Below are 24248 nucleotides of genomic sequence, written 5' to 3' on the forward strand. Positions count from 1 at the left end.
GATTAATCCATATGTAAAACATATTTTTATAAGTGCTTCTTATGCCAATAAAGTCTAACACATCGGGTATGACAGCTTTTGTTGATGGTCACCATTCATCACAACTACAGGCAGCAGTGTGCCACAAAGTCCCTTTAGGTTTGGATATATATGTGTGTGTGTGTGTGTGTGTGTGAGAGAGAGAGAGAGAGAGAAAGACTTCAGGTCACCCTAATGATCTTAATGTGGCATTGCAGGTGAGAACAGGATACAGAATCAATGAGCATATCTGTTGCTGTATTTTCCACTGACTGCTCACCTTGAATTGACATCATGGTGTAAATCACACTCACACATTCTAAAGCAACCCTATTTTACATTTTAAATTATATTTATTTCATGTATTGAAAGAGGCAAAATTCCTAATATGCAGTTTTACCTCCTAACCATCAGAGGGCACGCCATTAAGAAACAAGTGCCGGTAGTGCAGCCTTTCCCAAAGCGGAAGTGATTCATGTTACTTTTCCGGTACTCGGAAGCAATATGGCGAATTTGAAGCATGCCGAAGACGACCCAAAACACGTGAAAATGCCAGGTGAAATCCCGGGGACTTGTGCTCAAAAAACGGGAGAAGAACTGTCCTCTGTGGTGGGTGCACATGTAAGCGAGGTTCCCTGCTCAATTCCGTCTTTTGCCGCCGCTTCCGAACTGGTGTCGGCGCCGTACTCATGTCTGGTCATGAACACGCACCGAAGACACGTCGCCATGCCGCCCTTGTACCTGAACAAGAAGAGGACGGGTCTACGAGAGGAGCTGGATGCCGAACTGCTTAAGTACTCACCGAGGTAACACAAATCTCACAACTGTAGTTTTGTTCGCTCACTTCCATACTTACAAGTAGGATTTAGAGTGCGCAAGTGTCAATACCATAATTGGCACACTTCGCGCACTTATGTTACACTTATCATTTTGAGTGCGCAACATGACGTCACATTTCATGCATTCTTACTGACCATTTTTGCTGTTTTTTGTTTGGTAAGTACTTTTTAATCCCATCTTCTTTGACTGGCCGCTAGTTGAAAGTGTAGCCTTCACTGTGTTGTCATTTTGTTTAAATTAGAATTTGCTGACGCTGCTTCAGCCAGTTTAGCAGTTTAATCGTCATTACAGTACGGGTAGACAGTCTTTATGTTGTTCATTAACCGATTAACTGTTCAACAGGTGAGCTTAGTATACTCCTGTTGTGGTAGTATTGTAAATTTATTTCTGTGGTTTAAGATGAGAGGTGGGTGGGGACATAGAGGAGAGCAAAACGCAGTAATAACATACGCTATAGCGTCAACTATAGGTATATTACTTATATATCTTTTGTACCTCTTTTTGCCTAAATTATAATGGTATCTCTTGCAGCCTAAAAGGTGTACCCATAGCTTATGACAACATACGGATTGTGGGCCAGCATGGAGGCATTTATGATGACAGCGGCTACATCCACATGGACATAGAAGCCAACTTTATTATATTTCAACCTATGAAGGGACAAAGACTGCTGGTGAGTAGTATGCCCTCTTTTTGCCCTAGCATAGAAAGAGTGAGGACATTTGTATCGAGTTGTTTCTGCCTTCAGGGAAAGGTGAATAAACTTGGTGTGAGTCACGTGGGATGCCTGGTGCACAGCTGCTTTAATGCCAGCATTCCCAAGCCAAACCTGGTTTCTGTGGACACCTGGCGGGAAGCAGGGCCCAGGATTGGAGCTGAGTTGGAGTTTGAGGTGACTACGCTTGATGCTGACACCGTAGGAGTGCTGCTGATAAGAGGAAAACTGGACAGAACCAAGTATGTGTGCACATAGAGAGTGTGTTTTTTTCTGTGTGTGTGTTTTCCGAACCTTGGTGTTTTTTGAGAGTGAATTTGTGGTTTATCTCAGGGTTCAGGAACTCCTGGCCATGGCTGAGACCTCAGAAACGGACATCTCTGTTAACCAACTCGAGCTACAAGAAACAGAAGCAGCAGCAGAACCCCCTGAGGAGTCTGTTGTGGAAGATTCCGCCAAGAAAAAGAAGAAGAAAAAGAAAGATAAAATCAAGGAGGAAGCGATGGAAGAGGAAACGGTGCAGGACAGCAATAATGCCACACTAGAGAGGAATGGAACCGAGAGTGATGCAAACGACAACGAACCCGGTGAGAAAAAGAAGAAGAAGAAAAAGGAGAAGAGGATCAAGGAAGAAGAGGAGCAGGTTCACCTGTCTCCCACAGAGATCCATGCCAGCGACTCCAGCGGTTACCATAGTGACAAGCCCAGCAAAAAGAGGAAACATGAAACCGAGCACGAAGACATCCTGTCAGGTTTTAGTCAAGAAGCACCAAAGTCCAAGAAGAAGAGGAAAAGTGACATTGTGTAAAAAAAACAAAAAAAACAAAACACACCACACATTCAGGAAACGTCTGAAATGCCTTGATAACGTCACATGACTTACGGGGCCACAAACTGCCAGTTTCAGGGCAGGTGCCCTGAGAAGGATTGCAATTTCCTCATTTGACCTGATGGGGGAGCAAAACAGCAAGTAAAAACTCGGCCTTTTTAACATGAGAAAAATACCGTAGTATGTATTTGCTTCCCATTGTACTTCCAACTGCCGTCTAACGCTTGACTTAAAAGTCTCATGTGATCACCTGCAGGCCAAAGAAACATTTGGACTGGGGAGGAAGAATGTGAAATGGCCAACTGCAGTATATATTAGTAGTCTTGCAAGGACAGTTCCCAAAGAATATCTAAAATAAATATATACTGCCATTTAAGAACCTGTTTTTTGTCATGAATTGGGTTTAAAACGCTAGGATTATTTGGAACAGTATCCCTCTTGTGACGATATTTTTCACAGTAGAGTCTCTTTCATGCTGACCATGTGAGTGTCAGGTGATGAAGCGTCGAGAGACGGCTTTAAGATCCGGTGTGTTTTCTTTACCTCCTACCTCCATGCGCGCACACACACACACACACAAATCCTGCCTTTCAGTGGGGAGTCTAATTAGTGTTAAAGTGCAAAGAGCTGGGGAGCTTATCAGGAGCCGCCTAAAGAGGAGAGATAAGGAGACGCAGTTAAATCGCCGCCTCTTCACCCGTCACACCTGATCATTTCGTTATCGCCATGGGCGAACCCATTACTGCCTACTTACAGCGAACACTTCCCTTCCTCTAAATTCCGTGATACCTTAATCACTTATTGTAAGGGTTGAATACAAACCTACGGACTGCTAAGTTACTAGTGGAATTTAGCCCTTATGACCTACTCATAAGCACCTTTTACTGCAGTATTACCAATAATACTCATTATTTAGAATGTGGAGATGAGGAAAACACACGGGAAACCTTGATACATTGCATCATCGCCTAAAAATGAAAACAAACCAAAGCACAGGGTTAGCCTTACACAGATACCTTTTACAAAGCCAACAGTAAATCTTTCCTGATTGCTAGCTATACAATACAATAGAGATTTATTGCCATCTATAATGGCACATAGCAGCAGAGGTACCATGGGACAGTTGAGAGCAGGGTCTGAAAGATAAAGATCCAGAAATATCAGGAAAATAGTCAGTAGGTAGAATATTAAAAGCTGTATAAACCGTACAGTATGTCAAATATCCGTACAATATAAACTGGAATTAGTTTAACTAGTGGCTGTAGTTTGTAACGAGAGGCTGCTGCAATGCTGTGAAGTTTTTTCTGTTTGCTCTTATTTGTCTTATTTCCAGACAAAATGCCAAAAACACCACTTGTGCACTGCACTGTACGCCTGTGAAAATGACAACTGAGACTGCAATCATGGCAATCAAAGTCTGCAATCCTAAAGACATCACATTGCATTGCAGTGATTGCAGAGTACTAGCATGTACGTACATGAGCGAAACCTACTCAATCCATGGTATGCATTATAAAAAAATGAACATTTCCACAATAATAATTGCTAACTATTTAACTCATTTGGCCCTCGGTGACCTCCGTCTGCCTTTTGCCTGATGTCAACTCTGGCCTGTGTGCACCTGCACTTGAGCTCTCCTCTATCGCCTCACATTTATCTTGTCATTCTTGCAATCTCACCCCAACGCACACTCCCCCTTTCTCCCCCACCCAGCTTTTTCTCTCTCCTCCTACTTGTTCCACTGATTTATTGGAGGCGGAGTGCAGTTCACACACATTCCACTCCAGACTCCCCTCCTGCCACTGGACCCTCATATCTAGGCATGCTCATTTATCTTCATCATCCTATGATGGCCAGAAGAAGAAGAAGGAGGAAAGCGTGTTGTTTTTGTTGAGCAGGCCAGGCAATCTTTCCTTTACACCTCTTGTCTGCCTTTGTTGTGTGTGTGTGTGTGTGTGTGTGTGAGTGTGTAAGGTGCCTTTCTGTGTGTCAAAGTTTCCATGCTAGGCGGGTTCCTGCAGAACCATGGCGTCTTCTCGCAGAACAAACGGTTCCCTGGTTGAGAACACACACACATGCGGAAACGAGTCTTGCCACACATTCACTTGGCCCTCTCACCCACGCATGCACACCTTATCCCCAAGCCACAATCCACAAACCTCCATCCTCACACACCCCGCTTTGGCCGAAATAATTAATGTGGTCTGCCCTCAGCCCCGTCCCAGAGCCCCAAATGGCAGCAGGTCATAAAACTTAAGTGTTCCACCAGTCAGAGCTGTGCAACTGCGGCTATTAATCGTCCAACACGACCCAGGCGAGAGTTGAATCCCATCAAAACTCCTCTCGCTGTTGCATTGACATCCATGAAATCCCTTTATGGTCTGTTCAAAGGTATTTCTGGGAGATTTTTGGCACCTCTGCTTTGCATCTCATTTTTTTAATGTTCAGATCAGCCCTTCAGGTAGGTAGGTATTCACGCACACACACCGGTTCAAGTGTTCAACTCTTTCCCAGGGGTTCAATGTCCATACACTAGTATAAACACACACACACACACACACACACACACAATTAACCCTGAAAGTAAACGTTACTTTTTGGTTGTTAAGCTGGATTCCAATAGTCGGTTTGGTTCCCTGGCAGCCGACAGCTCATGACCTGCCCTCGGTAACTATGGATTGGTTGGGTTTACTTTTGTACGTGCAACATAATAGCAGTTTTTGCCTTGTGCAATCACAATGTCTCGTCAAAAGAATGTTTATCTGAATTTTAGAAGTTTAAAACCGAAAGAAAAATCATTTTTATTGTTGAAAAAAAAAACGGTAAAAAGTTGGATACTGAGTGGAATCTCAAAAATGAAATGCCAAAAGAGCCAAAAAGTTCCTGGAAAATCACACACGACAGTAAATCTACCGTAGCGAGACTTCAATACAGAAAGAATAGAAAGGAATTAAATGCTTTTTCTTTGCCTTGTTTGTATTTTTTTGTGTGATGCCGCTGCAGAAGGGTACTGGTGATGACAAATGTGGAAGCAGAAAACGGTACACACATCTCTGTCCTGGCTGTTCAGTACAATATGGCTAAGATGACAATGAGAAGACTCCTATGCACGTGTCCGTCATCATTAAGGGTGAGCACACACTTTGGTTATTTATTATTACTGTACGGTTAGTAAAGGTTATGATGGTGACAGCTCGACCATGGAACTGATTAATTCAATTTCCTATGAGGAAAAATTGCTTTGTAATAGGGACAGATTGTTCCCAAGTGCATAGTCTTTGATGTTGTTGGTTCCACTGTACTTTTTTTTTTTTTTTAAAGGACAGATGAAATTTGGCCGAGTGAAGAGCGCACGCGCTGCGCGTATGGCCCCACCATCCGAGGGGGGCGCATTCTCGGCTAACTGTGCGAAGGATGCGCGTCGCTGCCATGAGCCCTAGAGCACCAAGTCAGCCCGAGGCGAACAACTCATTCTGACCTCTTAAGTCCAGTGAATCTCTAAGGGTGGGTGAGTGTGTGTTTGCAACTCGACCAGTCTAAGGAAGGAAAAGTCTCATTTCACAAGACAAATATTACTTGAACCCATATCCCGAAAAGATATTTGAATTAAGAAAATATAAAATAGAGCAGAGAAATGTCTCGTGGTGGATGCCAGATATAACAATCTTGAATATGATAACAGGCTCAGTAAATATCTGGCACATCTTAATTAAACCAAACAAAGCTAAAAGCCGTTAATACGTTAATAAATGACTCGGCAGCAATTATAAATGATACACTTATGAACTTCTGAGAGGAAATATGCGCCTCAGATTTTAACACAAATATTGATGTCATCCATAAATTCCTGAGTGCCATTAAATTACCACATGTTATACAAGAAAAAGCAAATACTCCCTTATTCCCCTGAGGTATTGCAGTGCACTCAATGGCATGGCCAATAACTAAAGAGAGTCTGGACCAGGCGGCTTCCCTGCTGAGGTCCACAAACATTTTCGGTTTGAGGTCCACATTGTTTAAAAGAATGATAGCCAAACTCGCAAGCGCCTCCCTAATGCAGCCATGATTACCATTCTTAGGATCTAAGCAAGATTACACTCTTCTGGCTCATCGTGTCATCCATTATATGCCTTATCAACGCAGATTGAAGTTAAGGAGTTTTAGACCCTTCTGCATTCTTCTTACACGTGTTTTATTAAAGGGAAATAGCACCTTGTCAAAGCTCATTTCATTGTTTGATTTTTTTTTTCCTCACAAAAAAACGTAGGCACAGGAAGTTATTTAAATGTCCACACAACTATGCAGCCCAGTGAGATTAATCAAGGTCTGACTTAATCACAAGGTAATCACGGCTGTCTAGACAGTCTTCATAACTCCAGTAGCGCAAAACGCAAAGGAAAGGACAAAGGTATACGCAGGGTTGCCTTATTTTAATGCTAACCTGATAGTAGAAAACCACAAACCTCAATATTAAGAACACTGAGATCCATCACATGCAATTATAAAGAGAATAATGACCATAATACAGATTGACTGTTAGAGACATATACCGTAATTTCCGGTGTAGAGAAAAAGATTTGTACATAAATAAGCCGCGCATGTCCACGTCATGAAAAAAACATTGTGGCGTGCACGAGTCTGTGAGGACCAGGTAGCTCTTTGACATGGGAAAACTCGCAACGAGCTTATCAAGCCATCGGAAATCGCAGGAGGTCATTACTCAATATAACAGTCCGACTGTCAGACAGAAGGCTGAAATTATCACACAGCAACTTAACACTTAAAAGGTAGCTAAGGAATATACAAGACCGGTACCAATATGAGTTTAAAATAATAAAAAAAACAGCGACTATTTGAACTTCTTCCCACATGCATCATTCCCAGCAGAGCAGTTTATTGGCCAACGGCTGCCATGGCCGCCAGAGTCAGACTCTTATATTGAGTAATGACCTCCTGCGATTTCCAATGGGTTGATAAGCCTGTTTTGAGCTTTTTCATAGGTCATGATTGGCTCCTGTCAAATAAAGAGCTGCCTGTCTTTTTATGACATGCACATGTGAGGCTTATATATGTACAAATCTGTTTTTCGCTGTAAATGTAGTGGGTGTGGCTTAAAGACCGGTGCATCTTATACACCGGAAGTTACGGTCATTATTGCATAGTGCAGTTGTGCTGTTTGTGCAATCCATCATCAGTATCACGAACGAGAATTGAGAACACACTGAAACATAGCACCTTTAGGAAACATGGGTACAGAGTGTGTGACCTTCTTTTGTGAAAACACTAAGAGGAGAGAAGGAAAGGTGTTGACATGGCTGATGGAGGGTAGGGCAGCGGTGAGATTTTATGTGTGACGAGGGTTGAGTTCAGGGGTGGGCTCTTTCAGAAAGGAGGAGCTGTGGCGTGGAAGGAAGTCAGAAGGAGGGATTTGTAGCGGAGATATAGAGTACAGTATCATGCTATTGGCTTTTATCCAGCAACTTCCATGAACCGCACACACTTTGCACAAGCCCCACCTTTAACTTGGCCACCCAGCTGTGTAAACATCCCGTGATTGGCGATTGGCTGATGCATTCAGCCTATTAGGAGCGGAGATGCTGCTGGAAGGTGAGGCAAGCGAGCCAATGAGTTAGCGTGTGGGTGCGCAGAGTGAAGGGAGGAAAGGCTGACACGCTAAAGAAGTAGTGGATCGGTCAGGAGTTAGTCACTTCCTTGACGCGCCCCTCGCCTGCTCTCATTTTCAGCTCCATGTGAAGGTTAATAGTGTGCAAACAAATTGAAACATACAGCAACAAGCTACGGTGCCAATATGACGCCACTGCTTGGATGCCGAGGTGCTTTCCTGCAGTTGAATGATGCATCGTGATTGTAGAGGAAATGCGTCACTGCACTGATGCATATTACCAGTCATGCCAAGGCCCCTAAGCCAGAGGTTCTCAATTTTATCAAACCTATTTTCCCTCTCACCAAAGACAAAGATTACACATTTAAAAACAGAGCTTTGTGTTTGCTCTTGTTTTCCAAGTTTTGCCGGGGTTTTTTTTCAGTTTTAAATTTATTTCTACAAAGTGCCGCGGGTCCAAAAAAAAATCCATGGACAGGAAATGGCCCCCTGACCGCACTTTGGAGACCCCTGTTTTTTGGTTTTTTTTTAAATTAATATAAAATATTCCATTCCTAACATGCACACGCCATATTGTTTTTTATCCACTCCTATTTACTTGTTTTGTGTGTTTTATTTTTGTCAACACTTTTCTTCCTTCTTTTCTTTCTTTCATCAAGGCATAAGCTATATTTATTTATTGCTTCGCAATCTATTATTTTTCCTCCCTGTTAGAAAATGGTGCCACTTACACAGAGTAAGATATTATTAATAATAAAATAATTAATATTAAAATGATAAGAAATGCATAAAATATAAATGTAACAATAAAATAATACAAATATAAAATGCACAAATGATTGAGAGTCATACATGAATGCATTATCAGTAATACTGTTGATATGGAGAAGGGGTAAATAAGCGCTCCTTGTTACGCCCCCTTTTCGGACCTGTTGTATTGTGCAAATGTAATCATGTGATGTTGTTACTTGTGAGCATGTCCGAAACAAATAAACCATAACCAAAACTAAAACCCGAAAGTTTGCCAAAACTTCACAATTCGAACCACCTCAGGTATGACATGGCAGTTTAACTTGAAGCGTGTGTTTTTTCCTTTTTTATTTGGCTTTCTGGGTATTTTTGTAGTCCAAATGAAGGACCAACCTCACTAAAGGTTGTTAGGAAGCACGTGAGACGACCGTAAGGTATGAAGCCAACACTGAAACAGCAAAACGGTTTACATCTTATCCCAGGGATGACCGGCCTCAACAAGTGGCGTTAACAGGGAGGAAAGTAACAAGAGAAGAAGAAACGTTGAGTAAGCTGTAAGACTCCAGTGTCCTAATACTTTTGTCCTATGGGTGTCCCAATGGTGTCTTGTGTGTGACATCCTGAGATTGTTTTCAAAGTAATCGTGGTTAACTTCTTTTAACACTTGTGAGACAATACTGTTAAAAAAAAGAGAAGTTGGGGGGGGCGGGGTTGGAAGGACAACACAGCCAGCCTCCTAAGACCCAGAAAAATAAAAGGTTCATTTTGTTTTCCATAAAATAATTCCTTGGAGTGGGGGGGAAAAAAAGTCACAATATTGTTAGCCACAAATTGTGTTTATTTTTCACGCAATGCTTTAGTTCAGCTTATGAAAAATGGGAGCAGAAACAAAAGTGTTTATATTTTGGTTCCATGTAGTCTCGGTTTCTTCCTTTATATACTCGATTACTGAATAAAGTTGGGGGAAAAAATGGGAAGACAGATTTTTGACTTCATTGAACAAAATCGCAACAAATCACAACAGTCACTGGAAAGCCCAGGATGTCCTCTCCGTAGTGTAACTTATTCTTGTATGTGCATTTGAAATAGGATACCTGTGTTACCTGCGATATACAGTATAGGACTAACATCCAAAAGGGATTTGGTGTTAAGCGCTCCCCTTCGCTGTAAAGCTACAAGGCATGAGTGTAGTATTTATGAGCAAACTTTAAACCTGTCTGCAAATGTGTAGTTTGTCCTTTCGCACGCAGTCCAGATGTCATCGCAAGCTTGCAGTTCCACACTTTTGTTTGTATGTGCCGGCCCGCCAATGTTTACTTCCACAAACATTTAGTCACGGCAAAAAGTCATCATTAATTTCACACTGAGAAACCCAATAAATAAGAGCAGAGCGCAGGAAACGGCTCATTAAGGAGTCGGTCTGTGTTTGAAGGCCTGTCCTGTGTGTTTCCACTCAGACAAAACCGGGATAAAGCCCTGTAGGTGTGTTTGTGCGCCTCTTTTCGGGGGGGGGCTTTACTCCTTATTTAAGACCAATATTTACCCAGCAGCCCCGGGGTGAGATTACCTCATATTCTACCGCCCAGCTGCGCTTTCTCAGCGTTTCCAGGACGACCGACGGAATGTCCCATCATGTTTATCTGCCTGACAGAAAAACAGAGAGGGAGATGACAAAGATCCAGTTGTGTGTTCAATATAAACACTCTCACATGCGCTTTAGTATACAGAATCATCGCTTTTGATGACCTGCAGGATGCTTTGCTAAAACTGACCCGTTCATAACGAGGATAACATCTCCAAATAACCATAAAGTGTAGACAGCTCGTAAATATATGACACAATATAACTGGAATACTTACAATCTTTGTGATTTGGTGTTGTTATTGTTCCTTTGTAACAGTAATAGTGTGTTATGTCATACAGCATAACACCACGTAAGTAATATACACTCGTTCTTACAATCTTATATTTACTCCTGCTTACAGATCATTATTGTATTGGATTGTCTCATGTATAAATAACATAAATGCATAACAACATAGACGTATACACAATTTGATATGAAATACGACATAATAATGTATTCTATGACTCCAAATAACACATTATAAATAATATAAGCCCATTTTCATGGCATACCATAGTTGTGGAGAGTTATCACGTACCACGTTTATTAATATTAGCTATGTCATATCATTAGTGTTATTAGCGTCTGTGAGACTTAGTGCTCGGTGAACATGGTTTTGCTTTTTCTTTGCCTTTCCCCCCCCAGATTTTGCGAGGTCACCACAGGCGAGCCCCAATGAGGACAAAGAGGAAAGAACGTGCGGATGGCCGTAGAAGCAGAAATGGAGCTTATCGCGATGTAGGGAAGCTGAACACGCGTCTCTGTCCTGGCTGCTCAGGACAATATGGCGAAAGGGACGAAAACGAAAAAAGAAAATGAGCTGCATTTCATCTTAATGTGACGAGAACGGCCCTACGAGCATCGTCAAAGGGTGAGTACACGATTTATACAGAACGGTGCTTAGCTTCTTTTTACACCTGTATGGCCGTGTTACTTTAAGCGTTTGTGTTTAGTTGCGAAACTTTATTCTGAAATGCTCTAAACTACTGTCACAGTAACAGTTGGAATTTGCACGCAGTAACTTAAAAACCGCGTGCACGTTCATTCTTTTGACTCTGAAGTTATTCTACTGCAAGAAACTAATGGAGACTCTGAAGGGGACTGATCATATCTGATGCGCGTGTGTTGCCGTAAGAGCAAGATCACTTTGTGTTTTTGAGTCTTCCTGGCTCATTACAGCTGATCTTGACTGCAGGGGTGAGCTGGGGGGAAATTTAATTTCTATCCATTTAGACGCCACGTGTAATTTAATTTTCCATCGTGTTCATTTTCAAAAAATTCATACATTTATGAATTGCTATATTGACAAGACCCCTGAAGAAACATTTAGCGCAATCACTGTGTGCACTTAAGAGGTCTTTATGGCCAGGTATTGTCTTCTGGGGATTCAAATCCACACTACAAGCCGTCTAAGCGCCCTTGTGGACTCTCCTCTGCCATGGAAACTGAACAGTTATTTGCTCTAATTTGCAACAGAAGAGATTTTTGCTGTGTATTGGCTGTTAGGGAATGTTCTGTTTGGTCTTCTCCCGGGCTGTTTAAGTGATAAAAGTGTGCTTATTTAGCCTGTGAAGAAGAAGGGAAAGTGCAAATAAGACTGCATGACCCTCCTGTCAAGAGCCTCCTGTTCTTCAGAAGCTCATTTAAGGCCCTCCAAGAGGACATCGCATCATTTGGAGAGGTCCTGGAGGTTCTGCTTGGCCTTTTTTAAGCCACTTGTGGATATGTTTTGTGTGCCACATGCAGGCCACTTATTGAAACAGCAGGAAAGGCCTTTGGACTTCAGCCAAAGAGGATCTCACCCTGTCGTGTTCCATCCGGATTTGGACAAAAGCTGGTTTCACTTATAAGAGATTCTCCCGTGCTGCTGGTGATAGAGAGAGCATATTAAAGGATTGCAGGAACAGCAGCTTTGGACTTAGAATGCAGATGCAGAGTCGCCTATTGGACTCTACCTTGATCCATTTTGTGAATAATGTAAACCTGATGCATTTCCCGCCGGTGCGCGCGATGGAGCAGGTGGATGACAGTCCATCAAGGCACAATGAGAGTGACTCGTCTTGGAGCCCAGAGCACAGAACATCCGCGCATCTGGTCACCGGCCCGGGCATGTGCTGCGGCCGCGGAGGCTCGGGCAGGTCCAAACGGAGGAGGGTCATCACAGTGGTCCAGCGGCAGGCGGCCAACGTGCGGGAAAGGAAGCGCATGTTTAGCCTGAATGAGGCGTTTGATACACTCAGGAAGAAAGTGCCAACCTTCGCCTATGAGAAGAGATTGTCCCGCATTGAGACACTGCGGCTGGCCATCGTCTACATCTCCTTCATGAAGGACCTACTGGAGAACACTTGACCACAACATCCCTGTCACCTGATGACAATAGCAACTGGAGCTGCTAAAACGTTTTAAGAAAACATCCTTAAAAGTTGCAAAATACTTGGAGTCTACAGAGTAAGCCTTGTTCATTATTACAATTGCAGTAGTCTAAAGAGTAACTTCTCTGTAAAACTGCAATTGAGACCAGTATTCACTAGCCGGCCGCAACATTAGGTACACCTGCACATTCGAATGAGAGCAGACTGTCACTGAGCTGTTACATTTTTTGTGTGTGGAAGAATTTTGTAGTCGTGCATTGCATATTTGTACCTCGCGATATTATCAGTAGAAAACATGCAGTGTGATTCGACACTACTGAAAACTGCAGAATACATAAATAATTTAAATGAATGCATCTATTGGGATGTTTTAATATCCTTGTGCGTGTCCTAAAAAGTAAAAGTTTGTTGTATTTTAAGAACTGAATCATACCGAGAGGCGTTTCTAATATTTCCTCCCCTATATGGAAGCACAAGCCCCTTTTTTTATTTCATTCAATTGTGCATGTGTACCTAATGAAGTGTCTGCTTGCGGGTTGATTTTAATAATGCTTTTGTACAGTCTTGCCTTATTCTATTCATAGCTGTATGTTATTAAAACACAGCAGACGAGGCATCAGGCAGGTGAGTTTCTTTTCAGCACCATGGAGAGCGAATGCATCTCACCTGTCTGGCCTCCAACCAAGTGTGAGGAACGCTAAAACAAACAAGTTTGTTGACACTGTCAGTGAAAGACCTTATTATCTCTGCCAAGTGCAAATGAGGACTTAAATCACAAATCCGAGGCTCACCGTGACGCTGGATATTATCTTTGACACGGAGGTGTAAATGGGTTGATCCGCCGGGCAGGGCCCCCGTGGGTGATCCATGGCTTTATTTCGCATCGCAAGCCACTTCCAGACGATTTCAGCTTCACTGGATTTTATTTTCTGGCCTGAAAAAAGACTGACTCGTTTTTGGCTCTCCACAAGTCTCTTCATCACCTCCAGTGTTTGCTTTACGCCCATGGCCCGTACACCTCCTTGGCGACCCCGCTGCGAGCACGGATCCGCCCTGAGAGCTCCCTGGGACGGGGCGTCTTTTAAACCTGAGCCGCGGTGTCGAGGTCCCCGCGGGGGTCAGACCCATTTAAGCGCATACCTCAACGCGGGGCCGCTGACGGGAAAATAAACACGTCGGTCTGGTTACGATGGAGCAGAGGCCTCCTGCTGTTACAACCTCCTGTGTTTCACTGGGTTTATTTTTTAGCCGCCACCACTGTTCACATGGCTGTGTCTAGACTGGACGAGTCGATATTGTGCTATGTTGAAAGCCTTTAAGTGCATCATTATCACTCACTAATTGACACCTGGAAAAAGGATTAAACAGTTACCTTGGAGTCTAATTATCAGTCATATGGAGGATGCATTATGGCAGAATGGGTCTAGAGGCACACCCCTCCCTGCTGTGATCCTATTTTAGTACACTTTGTACCTTTAGGGGTTTGGTTAGGGCTATTCCCTTGTGACATGCAGGGCTTGCATGCATTGAAAAGGCTACAGGAGTCATGAGTGCACTGTATGATGTAGCATAACCCTTTATTAATAAGGCAAGGAACCATTGTTGGTAACCTAAAGTATAATCCTCACTATATAAGAACGAAAAGTTTATATACATAGAATCTATAATGCTTCTAATGGTGGTGATTCAACATTTGGAAAAGTTTACCTAAAGGGCAAAAATGTATTTTCTGGGGGTAGTTTTTCATTCCATCTTAAATAAGCAAATGAATGCACTCAAAAACATATATTTAGAGGTATAATAGGTTGTAATATGGTAAGTGTTGGAACATACAGTACCTATAAAACCTATGCAGTATATCCAGTACACTGTTCAATATATTCACATCATTGTGCGTCCTGTCGTTAAGCTTTAAAGCACAGGTGTCTAGGTGCGTCCCGCAGCTCATTTTTTATTGACCCATGGCACAAAACAAAAAAAGAACTGCATAAATGACAAAAAAAAAACTGCAAAAGAGCGTTAATTTAAGAGATGAACTAATGTTGAAATGTCAATGGTAATAACACAAAGCTGACAAGCGGGCTGTTTTTGTTCCTTTGTTCCTACACTACACTTCCAAAAGGTTAAGGATATTCGGCTTTCAGGCGAAAATTTTGCATTAACCTAAACTACAGGATAACCTTTACAGGTGAACTTTATTTGACCTTTTGTCCATTTCTGTACGCCTTGTATGTCTAGATCTGCAACAATTAATCGACGACTCAATGACTGATTGATATCCAGTTGATCAACTATTCTAGTAATGGATTCATCGTTTTTTTATTTAAAAATGTACAGTAAATATCCTCTGATTTCAGCCTATCAAATGTGAATATTTTTAGATTTCCTTAGCCATCCATGAAAGCAGACCTGTTATCTTTGTGTTCTAGACAAGACGAGACATTCACACACATCAGCTTTGACTTTGGAAAACAGTGTTCGACATCATCACCACTAACTGTTTGTGTTTGGTTATATTGAACTGGTCCGTTGAGGGCCTAACCGATTACGTGATTAATCGAAACAATAATCTCCAGATTAATTGACTGAGAAATAATCATTAGTTGCAGCCCTACATACATGTGCAACTGTTCAATGTTCACCTTTTTTACACAACTCGTTGTTCTCGAACAAGTAACTGCGTACATTCTGGCTTTCTGTGATGTTTCTACTCTGACTGATCGCTCACTATTGATGACACTCTGTGACACTCTCAGCTCAGTGGCCACTTCCCTCTGAGAACATCCCGTTCAAAGCCTCGCACTGGCGATGTACTGTTGATCAATTGATAAGTGTCTCGGTCTCATGATGTCAAAATGTAAGCAGCATGATGAAGAGGACTCCTCTAACGCCAGTTCTAATTGAACCAGGACATTTACCAGTCCATTAATGGATCATACAGTTTTGAATTGTGGCGTTTAGCTCATTGATAGAGAACAAGTTGTGCAAAAGTACTGAAACACTTAACAGTTGGACATGCGCATTAAAAGGTTTAGAGAACGTCAAATTAAGTTTGTGTCCACAGGTTGTAGTGTATTATAGATTCATCCTGACATTTCACTCCAAAGCCAAATACTGTAAATAACTTCTTAGCTTATTGGATTTATTTTAGGCTTTTTTTTTCGTCCTTTTTTTTTTTTTTTTTTTACAAAATGTGAAATTTCCAAATGACCCATTCTTTGATTTGACTTATGTGGAAAAACCCACCCTGTCTTAAAGGGTCTGATTTTTTTCAACAATTGAACTACAACTTTTAAGTACAACCAAAGCTTCTGTACAGCAGAAGTGCAGAAGCACCCCAGATAAGAAGACGCCAATCAAAATATCTTGTGCACAAAACCACCAACTCCCCTTTTCCCATTTTTGTGCCTTCCAGTTCCTACTCTGTGTCTGATATGAACGCGAGTTATTCTTCTGCAGCGGTATTATGTTACGTCCCTCCTCACCCAATCACAGCGCTCCCCAAAATCCTCCATCCCGCTCCCCACTATAAGAACGTGGGAGACACCTCTGCCTCTCCACCGTGCACCACGTTTGCGTTAATATCAACACACAGGCTGCACTTTTCTTGTCACCTGTAGTGTTTGGTGATGTTCTAACCGGAGGGACTCGGGTTAGGAGTTTTTGAAAGGTACTGAAGAATGCGGGAAGACGACTCCTCCCCAATGGACAGTGCAGGGAACAGTGAGGAGGAGACCGAGCGTCAACTACCGAGGAGGGGCGCCAGGAAGCGGCGGGCGGCGGCGCCGCGTAGGAGCACAGGCGAGCTAGAGGAAGACTTGGACGTGGAGAGTCAAAGTGTGGCGAAGAAGCGATGCAGGAAGAGCTGTGAGCGCGTTGGTGGAAGCGCGGGAAGCAGCGAAGCCAGCAGCAGCCCAGCCCGCTCCATCGACGACTTGCAGACCCAGCGCGTCATGGCCAACATCCGAGAGCGTCAACGGACGCAATCGCTCAACGAGGCCTTCACGTCGCTACGCAAGATCATCCCCACGCTGCCGTCCGACAAGCTCAGCAAAATACAGACGCTCAAGCTGGCCGCCCGGTACATCGACTTCCTGTGTGAAGTTCTGCAGAGCGACGAGTCGGACGCGCGGGGGTCCAGCTGCAGCTACGTGGCGCACGAACGCCTCAGCTATGCCTTCTCGGTGTGGAGGATGGGGGGCTCCTGGTCCGTGTCCACCACATCTCATTAGTGGGGCTGCCCGGATGGGACAACATGGTAAGATGGAGTTGCTTATAGTTTACAAGTAGAGAGGACTGGTGCCAAATTGGTTCGCCTTTTACGCACTGGTGTTATCCAATAATGTTGCCATTGGACGTCATTTCCAATGTGCTTTTCTGATCATATTTGAGCTCACAAAACTATAACTACTAAAATGTTCATATACAGTGAAGAAGTGAGATGTCTACTACTGTATAGTGCTGCAATAAATAATAAAAATCAACCCATTATGTGCTCTACTTAATATTTCCATCTTAATAATAGCGGTATTTCTTTCACAGATCATCCACTTTGAAGAGCCAATGCGTCAGTCCAAATCTTCTGACAGACTGAACCATGCAAAAGTGCAGCTGAGGCCCCAGCTGCTGAGTTTCATTCCTCCAAGGAGAGCGGGGATGTGCGATATTTCCCGTTGCAGGGACTGTTATGTTTGCAAGGGAGCACTTATACGACAAGACGGATATGAAGAAAGACCACTGCGACTATATGAATGTTGTAAAAACAAACATAAAAAAAAAACGAGCTCGGACTGGAGGAACTTGCTCTGTTTGGAAACACGAGAGAAAAAACACAAATTCTTTCACATTCCTCGTGACAATGTTTCACAGCAAATGGACTATTTGTATTTATTTTTTTACTGGTACCAAATCCACCTCCCCACACCCCTATCAAATAAAAGAGTTATTTATTTGGGGGTATAACAGAATGCTGAGTGGATTTGTGGGTCTGCACATTCTGAAAGTTGTAAATATTTGGTAATAAACAAATGAAAGTATCTTTCTGGGTAGTGTTCCTTTAATTGTTCCTCAATAATAAACTAAAAGTATTTGCAACAAAGTCATTTCCTATAGCTTTAGCCTTTCCCAGTTAATCAAGAGAGTTTATTTACTTTTGTTGTGGCTGAACCCCCCCAGTTAGCTAAAACACAGTGGAGGGAGGGTGAAAGAAAACAGCTCATACCTTTGGATTATTCCGCAGTGTTTTCTTGCACTCGGGGATCTGGGAAAGCCATAATTAGCCGGTGGGTCGTTTGAACAGTGTGAACGTGGAGCAGCGGGAAGCACGCATGATATTCCCAGATGTCCTCCCGAGTCACAGGTCGATCAAGAGGAGACTCCTGCAGGTGCTGCCACGGTTATCCTGGAGAGCTTTCACAGATAAAGGGGTGGATACGGGTCAGGATGCCAACTGGACTGCGATTACATACCTGTCGTTGCAATTGAAGAAGATGGCTAGCTATGCACGCTCAAAAGAAATACCGAAAACAATGCTTCTCGTGGGGATTTGGATTTTACTTTAATGTACTTTGCAGGTTTGTGGAAGTACATCATGATTCCTTTGGACCTAAGTAGGGTTTGGTTGCAAATTTATTGTAGCATTTGTATGTGGCTCTGTACTGGACTGGACTGGACTGGACTATCAAGAAGTCCTAACCTGTGTCCCTGCAGTTAGAACATCACCGACCACTGCAGGTGGTATACAACATTTCACCTTTGTTCTCCTCCTGTGTTTATAAACCTTGTGCCGTGTTATGGAACAAATACAAATTCAAAAATAAAAAGATAAATATGTAATAAAATGCTAAACAAGAATAACTCAGAATATGTGGAGACAAAACACTGAGGTCAAGTATATTAACATTAAAGTAAATTAAAACGAACAGGGTGTACCTGAAGTCAGCTGCTGGGATAGGCTCCAGCATACCCCCGCGACCCTAATGAGGATAAGCGGCAAAGAAAGTGGACGGATGGAAAACAAACAGAATTGCAGTTTGTAAGTCATTGTTTTTTCTATATAAACTGACCACTAGTTTATTGATGATACATTTTGGTGGAGTTGGTATTGTCGATGGTTCAGACGCACCGAGTCTTTGTGAGTTGTGCCTTTTATTTCCTTGTAGTTGAGATGATGTCATCTTCAAGATTTGCCCAGTTCTTTGATGTGCTTGACAGCAAGTACTTTGACTTCCTCCGGTCCTCCATTTAACCTGATGTAAATTTAGCACTTGGTGTTCGAAGTACCTCGAATTTTCCCCTGCTTCCTTAAGTCGTGTGCTTTCTTAGCGATGTTGCGTTTTTGTCAGGCGTTGATGAACTTTATGATGTTGACAGGTGTGTTGTTATTCCTGCCAGACATTGGAAAGCATGTATGGATGTTGTTGGCATCCATGTCCACCCCCTTTGATCGCAGAACGTTGGCCTCCTGTTGCTCTGTTTTAGCGACATCTTTGTTCTCTTCCTGTTCGCACTCTTGTATTGAGCTGTTTGCGCCACAAATGTATAAGGTAGTTACATCTCATGTAACTATCGTACAGAAACTCTTAACATACTCACTGGACACAAATCCAATGAGATCGAAAGCAAGAGTTCCATCCAAAATCGTGCCTTTTTAAAGAAAATTGTGTTCAGCATTCACTGAGCGAGGTTTTAGTTTAACCAACATGTTTAATAATGTTACTGCAGTCTGCAGCGTCATTCTGCATCAAACAGCATTTCTTCACATTTTTCGCTGTCCTGGGGGCTAAATAAGTTAACAAAAACTTTAAAAACATCTCTCAGTTGAGCATTGTAAAAACTGATTTCTTGATATCCAGCTCTTGTATGGGATTTTATGATTTTTACACCTTGTGAGTGCGATAGAATCCATTTTTCATCCCAAACCCTGAGCCATGCTATTATTTTGAGCACAATGAGTACACACCCAAAAACACACCGAAAACAGGGTTAATGTTCCATGTCAGAGCTGTAACCAGACCACAGCTATGGAGGAAAACAACACACACATACTCACTAAAGATTTTCATCTGTTCTTATAGGATAGTTTGGGCATGATGATTGGGGCATTGGTGTGTTTTTGCGTTGTGGGTTGCGTGCAGAAGGTAAAGCCATCAGCTCTGACCTGAAGCCCTTTGCCAGCCACTGGGGGGAATCAATTCCCACCCTTAGATCAGCGTGGCCGTGTTATCTTAAACTTGAGGCTGTTGCTCTGACATACAGGAATGTCACCTCTGAGGATTCCGGACACACAGACACACACACACACACAAGGGCATCACGCACATTATATAGGTTTGGCACACAAAGGGGGAGATTTCTCACGCCTACAAAATAGAGCGGGAGAAAGAATGCGGGCTCTGTGTTTTAGCTCCTGCCTCCTCTTTGGCATTTGAAGGTAAAAGGATGAGTGCTTGTTATCAGCGTGAGGGCATCTGGCTATCTGGATTCAACGGTGCAATGATTTATGAGCTCTTTGATGGCTGAAACACACACTCTCTCCCGGCCATTAATCACCATTTCAATTGGTCTGCGTTGGATTTGCCGTCCTTAAACTGATCTGAAAGTCAAAGGTGCAGCTCTGAGTTTGTTTTTAAAATGACAAGCTGTGAATCTTAGTGGAATGGACTTCTCACTCCACTGTTTGTTGGACGCTTTCCTGGCTCACCTGTCTTATCTCCCTTTGACTTCCTTTAGCTTTACGTCTGCCTCACCTCCATCTTCTTTTTGAAGTTTCCCATAACACGGTAACAAGCCCTGGTTTACATTAACCCTCAACACCACAAGAAGACACGGGAGGGGGTAGGGCTTACACACACGCGTGCACAGACACACACAAACTTATTTTTCATGCAGGACTGTTCTCCATTACAGCTAATTATCTGTGTTTTATCTCAACCCGAAGCAGTGTGCGTGCACGAGTGTGCATTTGTTTGCATGCGGTCTCTTTTTATTTGTGTTCTGTGGCTTTTGTTTCCCATCTCACATCAGCACACTCCTACCTCAGGGCTCTGGGTACCCTGTGCTAGCAACAGCATGGATATGGCAATTATGTGCACAGGAAAGAAGGTTACATAGTTATTTGAGTTATTTTTAAGACACAACGGATTTGTTTCAGGGTACACTTTGAAGCTCGCAAAACATGCAGAATGTTGATGGACGTTTCGAGGCATAGAAACGACTTGGCTGTGGATCAGGATGGAAGTGTAGTACATTTTGTTCCAGAAGAAGAACCGCAACGTGCATTTGTCGACGCAGAAAGAAGCTGGCGATACAGCGGAACCTCAAAAGTCAAACGTCCCTGAAGTTTTAGAATTGGAATTGATCTTAATTGCTCAGCCAGTCCAAATGTTGCATGCTACATTATAATGTTAGAATTAAACGTTTTATGATGGCGACAGTTTGATCCTGGAATACAATTTTTCCATTTCCATTGTTTTGTTTAAGAACATTTGATTCCAAATCAGGTCGACCACACACACACTGTAACATCCAAGCCCTTGTAGACAGTAGTTTATCTTGTGTGTGATGTGTTGCAGTCTTAATTAAGGGCCATGATTGCTTAAGGGGCTTTATAAAGCAGGCGGGGGCAAAAGGGAACAGGGAAGTGACACAGCAGAAGTTAACACACATTCCCAATTAGCCCACGACCATAATGGGAACTCACGCACGCATTTCCTGAGGGCGGTGCCAACTGCGTCCATCATTGCTGACCTGTGACCTCTGAAACAGACCCCGTCGCCCACACCGCAGCGACCCCAAGCCAGACCTGGAGTGACTGCCGTCTACCTCCACAATATGACCATTCAGTGGACAGGCACACCTCTGTAAGAAAAAGGTACAATTGTGAAGGAAAATGAATGAGATGACATCCGAGTGACGACGAATCAAGAAAAAGGGGAATGAGTGTACGTGAAGCGTCTCCGTTGCCGTGCTCGGGGCTGTTTGTCTTGCAGATTGAGTTAAACACGAGCCTCTTCTAACCCTCCACATACCAGACAATATCACAGTGGCTCAGCTTTAGGAACATAAACACACAAGCTTCATCAAAGGCCAACATGTCTCTTTAAAACACATACGCTCTTTCTCCTAACTTCATTTACTGTGCCCTGAACAACGGCCCTTTATTGGATTTATGCTGTTTGAATATCTAATTCTGCCAGAAAATGGGGAACTTGAGGGGTTCTGTCGAGGGGGGGTTATGGGTTTATTTCCGTGTTTATCTTGTGAAACCACACTGGGGCCGGTGTCAGTGTGGAAACGCCATATTGCGATGTTTCGTGCGATTATTCTGCCCCATTGATGCTGAAACCATTTTTTCTTGTTCTGATAGTGGGGGGGGGAATGTTTCCACTTGCATCATCCGGTGTTACGTAAAGTTTCGGGGCTTTTCTCTGTTGAATCCAATAACAGTTTACGAGTTTGCTGGCGTTCAGAGGGCCTCTTTCAAGCGCGAGTACACATTGGAGGAGTGAGGGAGAGATGACTTGGCAGTTAGAGCAGCTCAGTGTTGGCCTGAGGGGAGCTGTGCTGAGCGAGCCTTCCCTCTGGTCTTCACTCGAGGGTGGTCTCTCTCTTCTTTCTTTCTTTAACCACACTCTATTTCTCCTTCCTTAATCCATCTTTAATGTGTTGCCATCTTTCTTTCCCCCAGCTTCAAATCCCCTCCTCCCGATCCTCCATTTTCAACCTACTTTCCTGCACAGCGCTGCCATATAATCTCTCTCTTTTGTTTCTACTCTCATTTCCTCCTCTTTGCCAATCCCCTCCATGTTTACCTCTGCACCCAAATATGAAAAGAGTCTCAGTATTGACTTCATAGTGGGTGAGTGGGCTTTGAAAAACAAAGAAAACCACACCAGACTAAGTATTGCTGATTCAGTGATATACACTGGCCAGTATTTTACTCAACTTCTATTGTATAATTGTCTAGGATTGCCTTGTCATTTTACAAGCCAGGCATTTGCCGCTTTTCCACCCTCTTGCATGTCTTTTTTTTTTTTTTTAAAGCTCTGTCTGGTAAGTTAGTGGCAAACATCCATACACAAACACACGTGCAAAGTGGAGACATGGCACAACAGGAAAAGTGTAAAGTAACACCACCTAAACGAAGCAAAAGGTCCCCTGAGACCAAACTCACATATAAATGCACAGAGGGACACATAAACACTGAGATGGTGACGGCGTGTGTGTGTGTGCGTGTGTCATACAGGTTTAGGGCGAAGACTTACGAGCGGGAAGGGCGTTTTAAGTAAAATTCCATTATAATTCTTTAATGTGCTTATGAGCAACTATGGGTCCATTACCTGTAATTTAACATCCGATGAACTAATCCTGAGTGGGTCAAGAGTAAAGTAGTAAAGCAAAAATGCGGTGCTACATGGATTTCATTAAAAGAAAGATTATTAAACATGCCTCCAGGGACACATCGAAGCAGTGTTACCTTTAAGAAGTCGTTACCGTACTACTTTCCCCAAAACGTAATTGCATTTCTCCTTCATAAGTCAAAGAATTTAGCTTTGTAGCGGCGTGTGCAGATGAGAAATGTTTCATGGGGTAAAGGTTGAGAGCTGAGCTCGTGACTTACAGTTCTCTACCAAACTAGCCATGTACCTTCCTGTGTAGCAGTACAGTAATCCCTCGCCACTTAGTGCTTCGAATTTCGCGGCTTCACTATATCACCGTTTTTCTAAAATATATGAATGAATAAGTCATGCTGTGTCTGGTTGAATACGTCCTATTATTATTTAAAACACTTGCATATTTAAGCAAATTTTAGGCATTTCTTCATCATAAAAATTGCTAAATGAACTCAAATGCAATACAAGACATATTCAAATACGTTGTGATGATATGTAGTACCTACACTGGTCACTAGGTGTCAGTAGTGTTATTGTACTGTTCACGCCAGACTTGATTCCTGGAGCAACAGGCTTTTATCGCAGGTTTGAATGATCTCACAACAAACACAATCATCGCTAACACCAGCTACTGTTGCAGTTGTAAACCCCGCCAAGCTAAAACTCAAATTCGAACCCCCAACCTCACCCCTCAGCTCCCCCTAGCATCAGAACACATTTACAGCCAACACGCACAAGCACAAGTCTTGTCTATGTCTTAAATGGCTTATTTGTTGTTATTATGTCTACTATATTGGGTATATGGGTGTTATTTCATGTCTAGTGGGCTCTAATAAAGTTAGAAAAACACATTTAGACAGGTTTTCTATGTTTTAACTAGGAAAATATTACATTTAGAAATAAGGAATCCTACTTTTTGAAAATTCACTTATCGCGATTGGGTCTGGAACCAATGAACCGCGATAAACGAGGATTTACTGTAGTGAACAACGGTGAATATCGGTGCATAATAATGTGCTCTGTAACGTTTGAAATGGTTGCTAATTAAATTGCCCCTTAATGGAAAACAATAACGCCGTT

At 42.8% G+C, this 24248-nt stretch overlaps 3 protein-coding genes across 3 annotated transcripts; all 3 read left to right on the top strand.

The window, feature by feature from the left end:
• Window positions 1–489: 489 nt before the first annotated feature.
• On the top strand, window positions 490–4725 carry polr1f (RNA polymerase I subunit F). The gene is made up of 4 exons (XM_054764553.1): window positions 490–824; window positions 1390–1531; window positions 1607–1815; window positions 1907–4725. The coding sequence occupies exons 1-4, from the start codon at window positions 523–525 to the stop codon at window positions 2379–2381; spliced, it is 1128 nt and encodes a 375-aa protein (XP_054620528.1). The 5' UTR covers window positions 490–522; the 3' UTR covers window positions 2382–4725.
• A 6851-nt stretch (window positions 4726–11576) lies between these two features.
• LOC129173544 (fer3-like protein) lies at window positions 11577–15942 on the top strand. Its single transcript, XM_054764555.1, has one exon. It carries the CDS (start codon window positions 12326–12328, stop codon window positions 12749–12751), a length of 426 nt encoding a protein of 141 aa, XP_054620530.1. The 5' UTR covers window positions 11577–12325; the 3' UTR covers window positions 12752–15942.
• Window positions 15943–15994: 52 nt separating this feature from the next.
• twist1a (twist family bHLH transcription factor 1a) lies at window positions 15995–17891 on the top strand. The gene is made up of 2 exons (XM_054764554.1): window positions 15995–17032; window positions 17317–17891. The coding sequence occupies exon 1, from the start codon at window positions 16455–16457 to the stop codon at window positions 17004–17006; it is 552 nt and encodes a 183-aa protein (XP_054620529.1). The 5' UTR covers window positions 15995–16454; the 3' UTR covers window positions 17007–17032; window positions 17317–17891.
• Window positions 17892–24248: the final 6357 nt, after the last annotated feature.

Source organism: Dunckerocampus dactyliophorus, chromosome 20 (genome assembly GCF_027744805.1).
Source record: "Dunckerocampus dactyliophorus isolate RoL2022-P2 chromosome 20, RoL_Ddac_1.1, whole genome shotgun sequence".
Classification (NCBI taxonomy): Eukaryota; Metazoa; Chordata; class Actinopteri; order Syngnathiformes; family Syngnathidae; genus Dunckerocampus; species Dunckerocampus dactyliophorus.

What these genes read in the sequence shown, in the direction of transcription:
- polr1f (XM_054764553.1), top strand. Translation starts at nt 523, where the DNA reads ATGGCGAATTTGAAGCATGCCGAAGACGACCCAAAACACGTGAAAATG. An exon ending in CTGCTTAAGTACTCACCGAG is followed by an intron (nt 825 to 1,389) that starts GTAACACAAATC and finishes TATCTCTTGCAG; the next exon opens with CCTAAAAGGTGTACCCATAG. An exon ending in GGAAAACTGGACAGAACCAA is followed by an intron (nt 1,816 to 1,906) that starts GTATGTGTGCAC and finishes GGTTTATCTCAG; the next exon opens with GGTTCAGGAACTCCTGGCCA.
- LOC129173544 (XM_054764555.1), top strand. Translation starts at nt 12,326, where the DNA reads ATGCAGATGCAGAGTCGCCTATTGGACTCTACCTTGATCCATTTTGTG.
- twist1a (XM_054764554.1), top strand. Translation starts at nt 16,455, where the DNA reads ATGCGGGAAGACGACTCCTCCCCAATGGACAGTGCAGGGAACAGTGAG.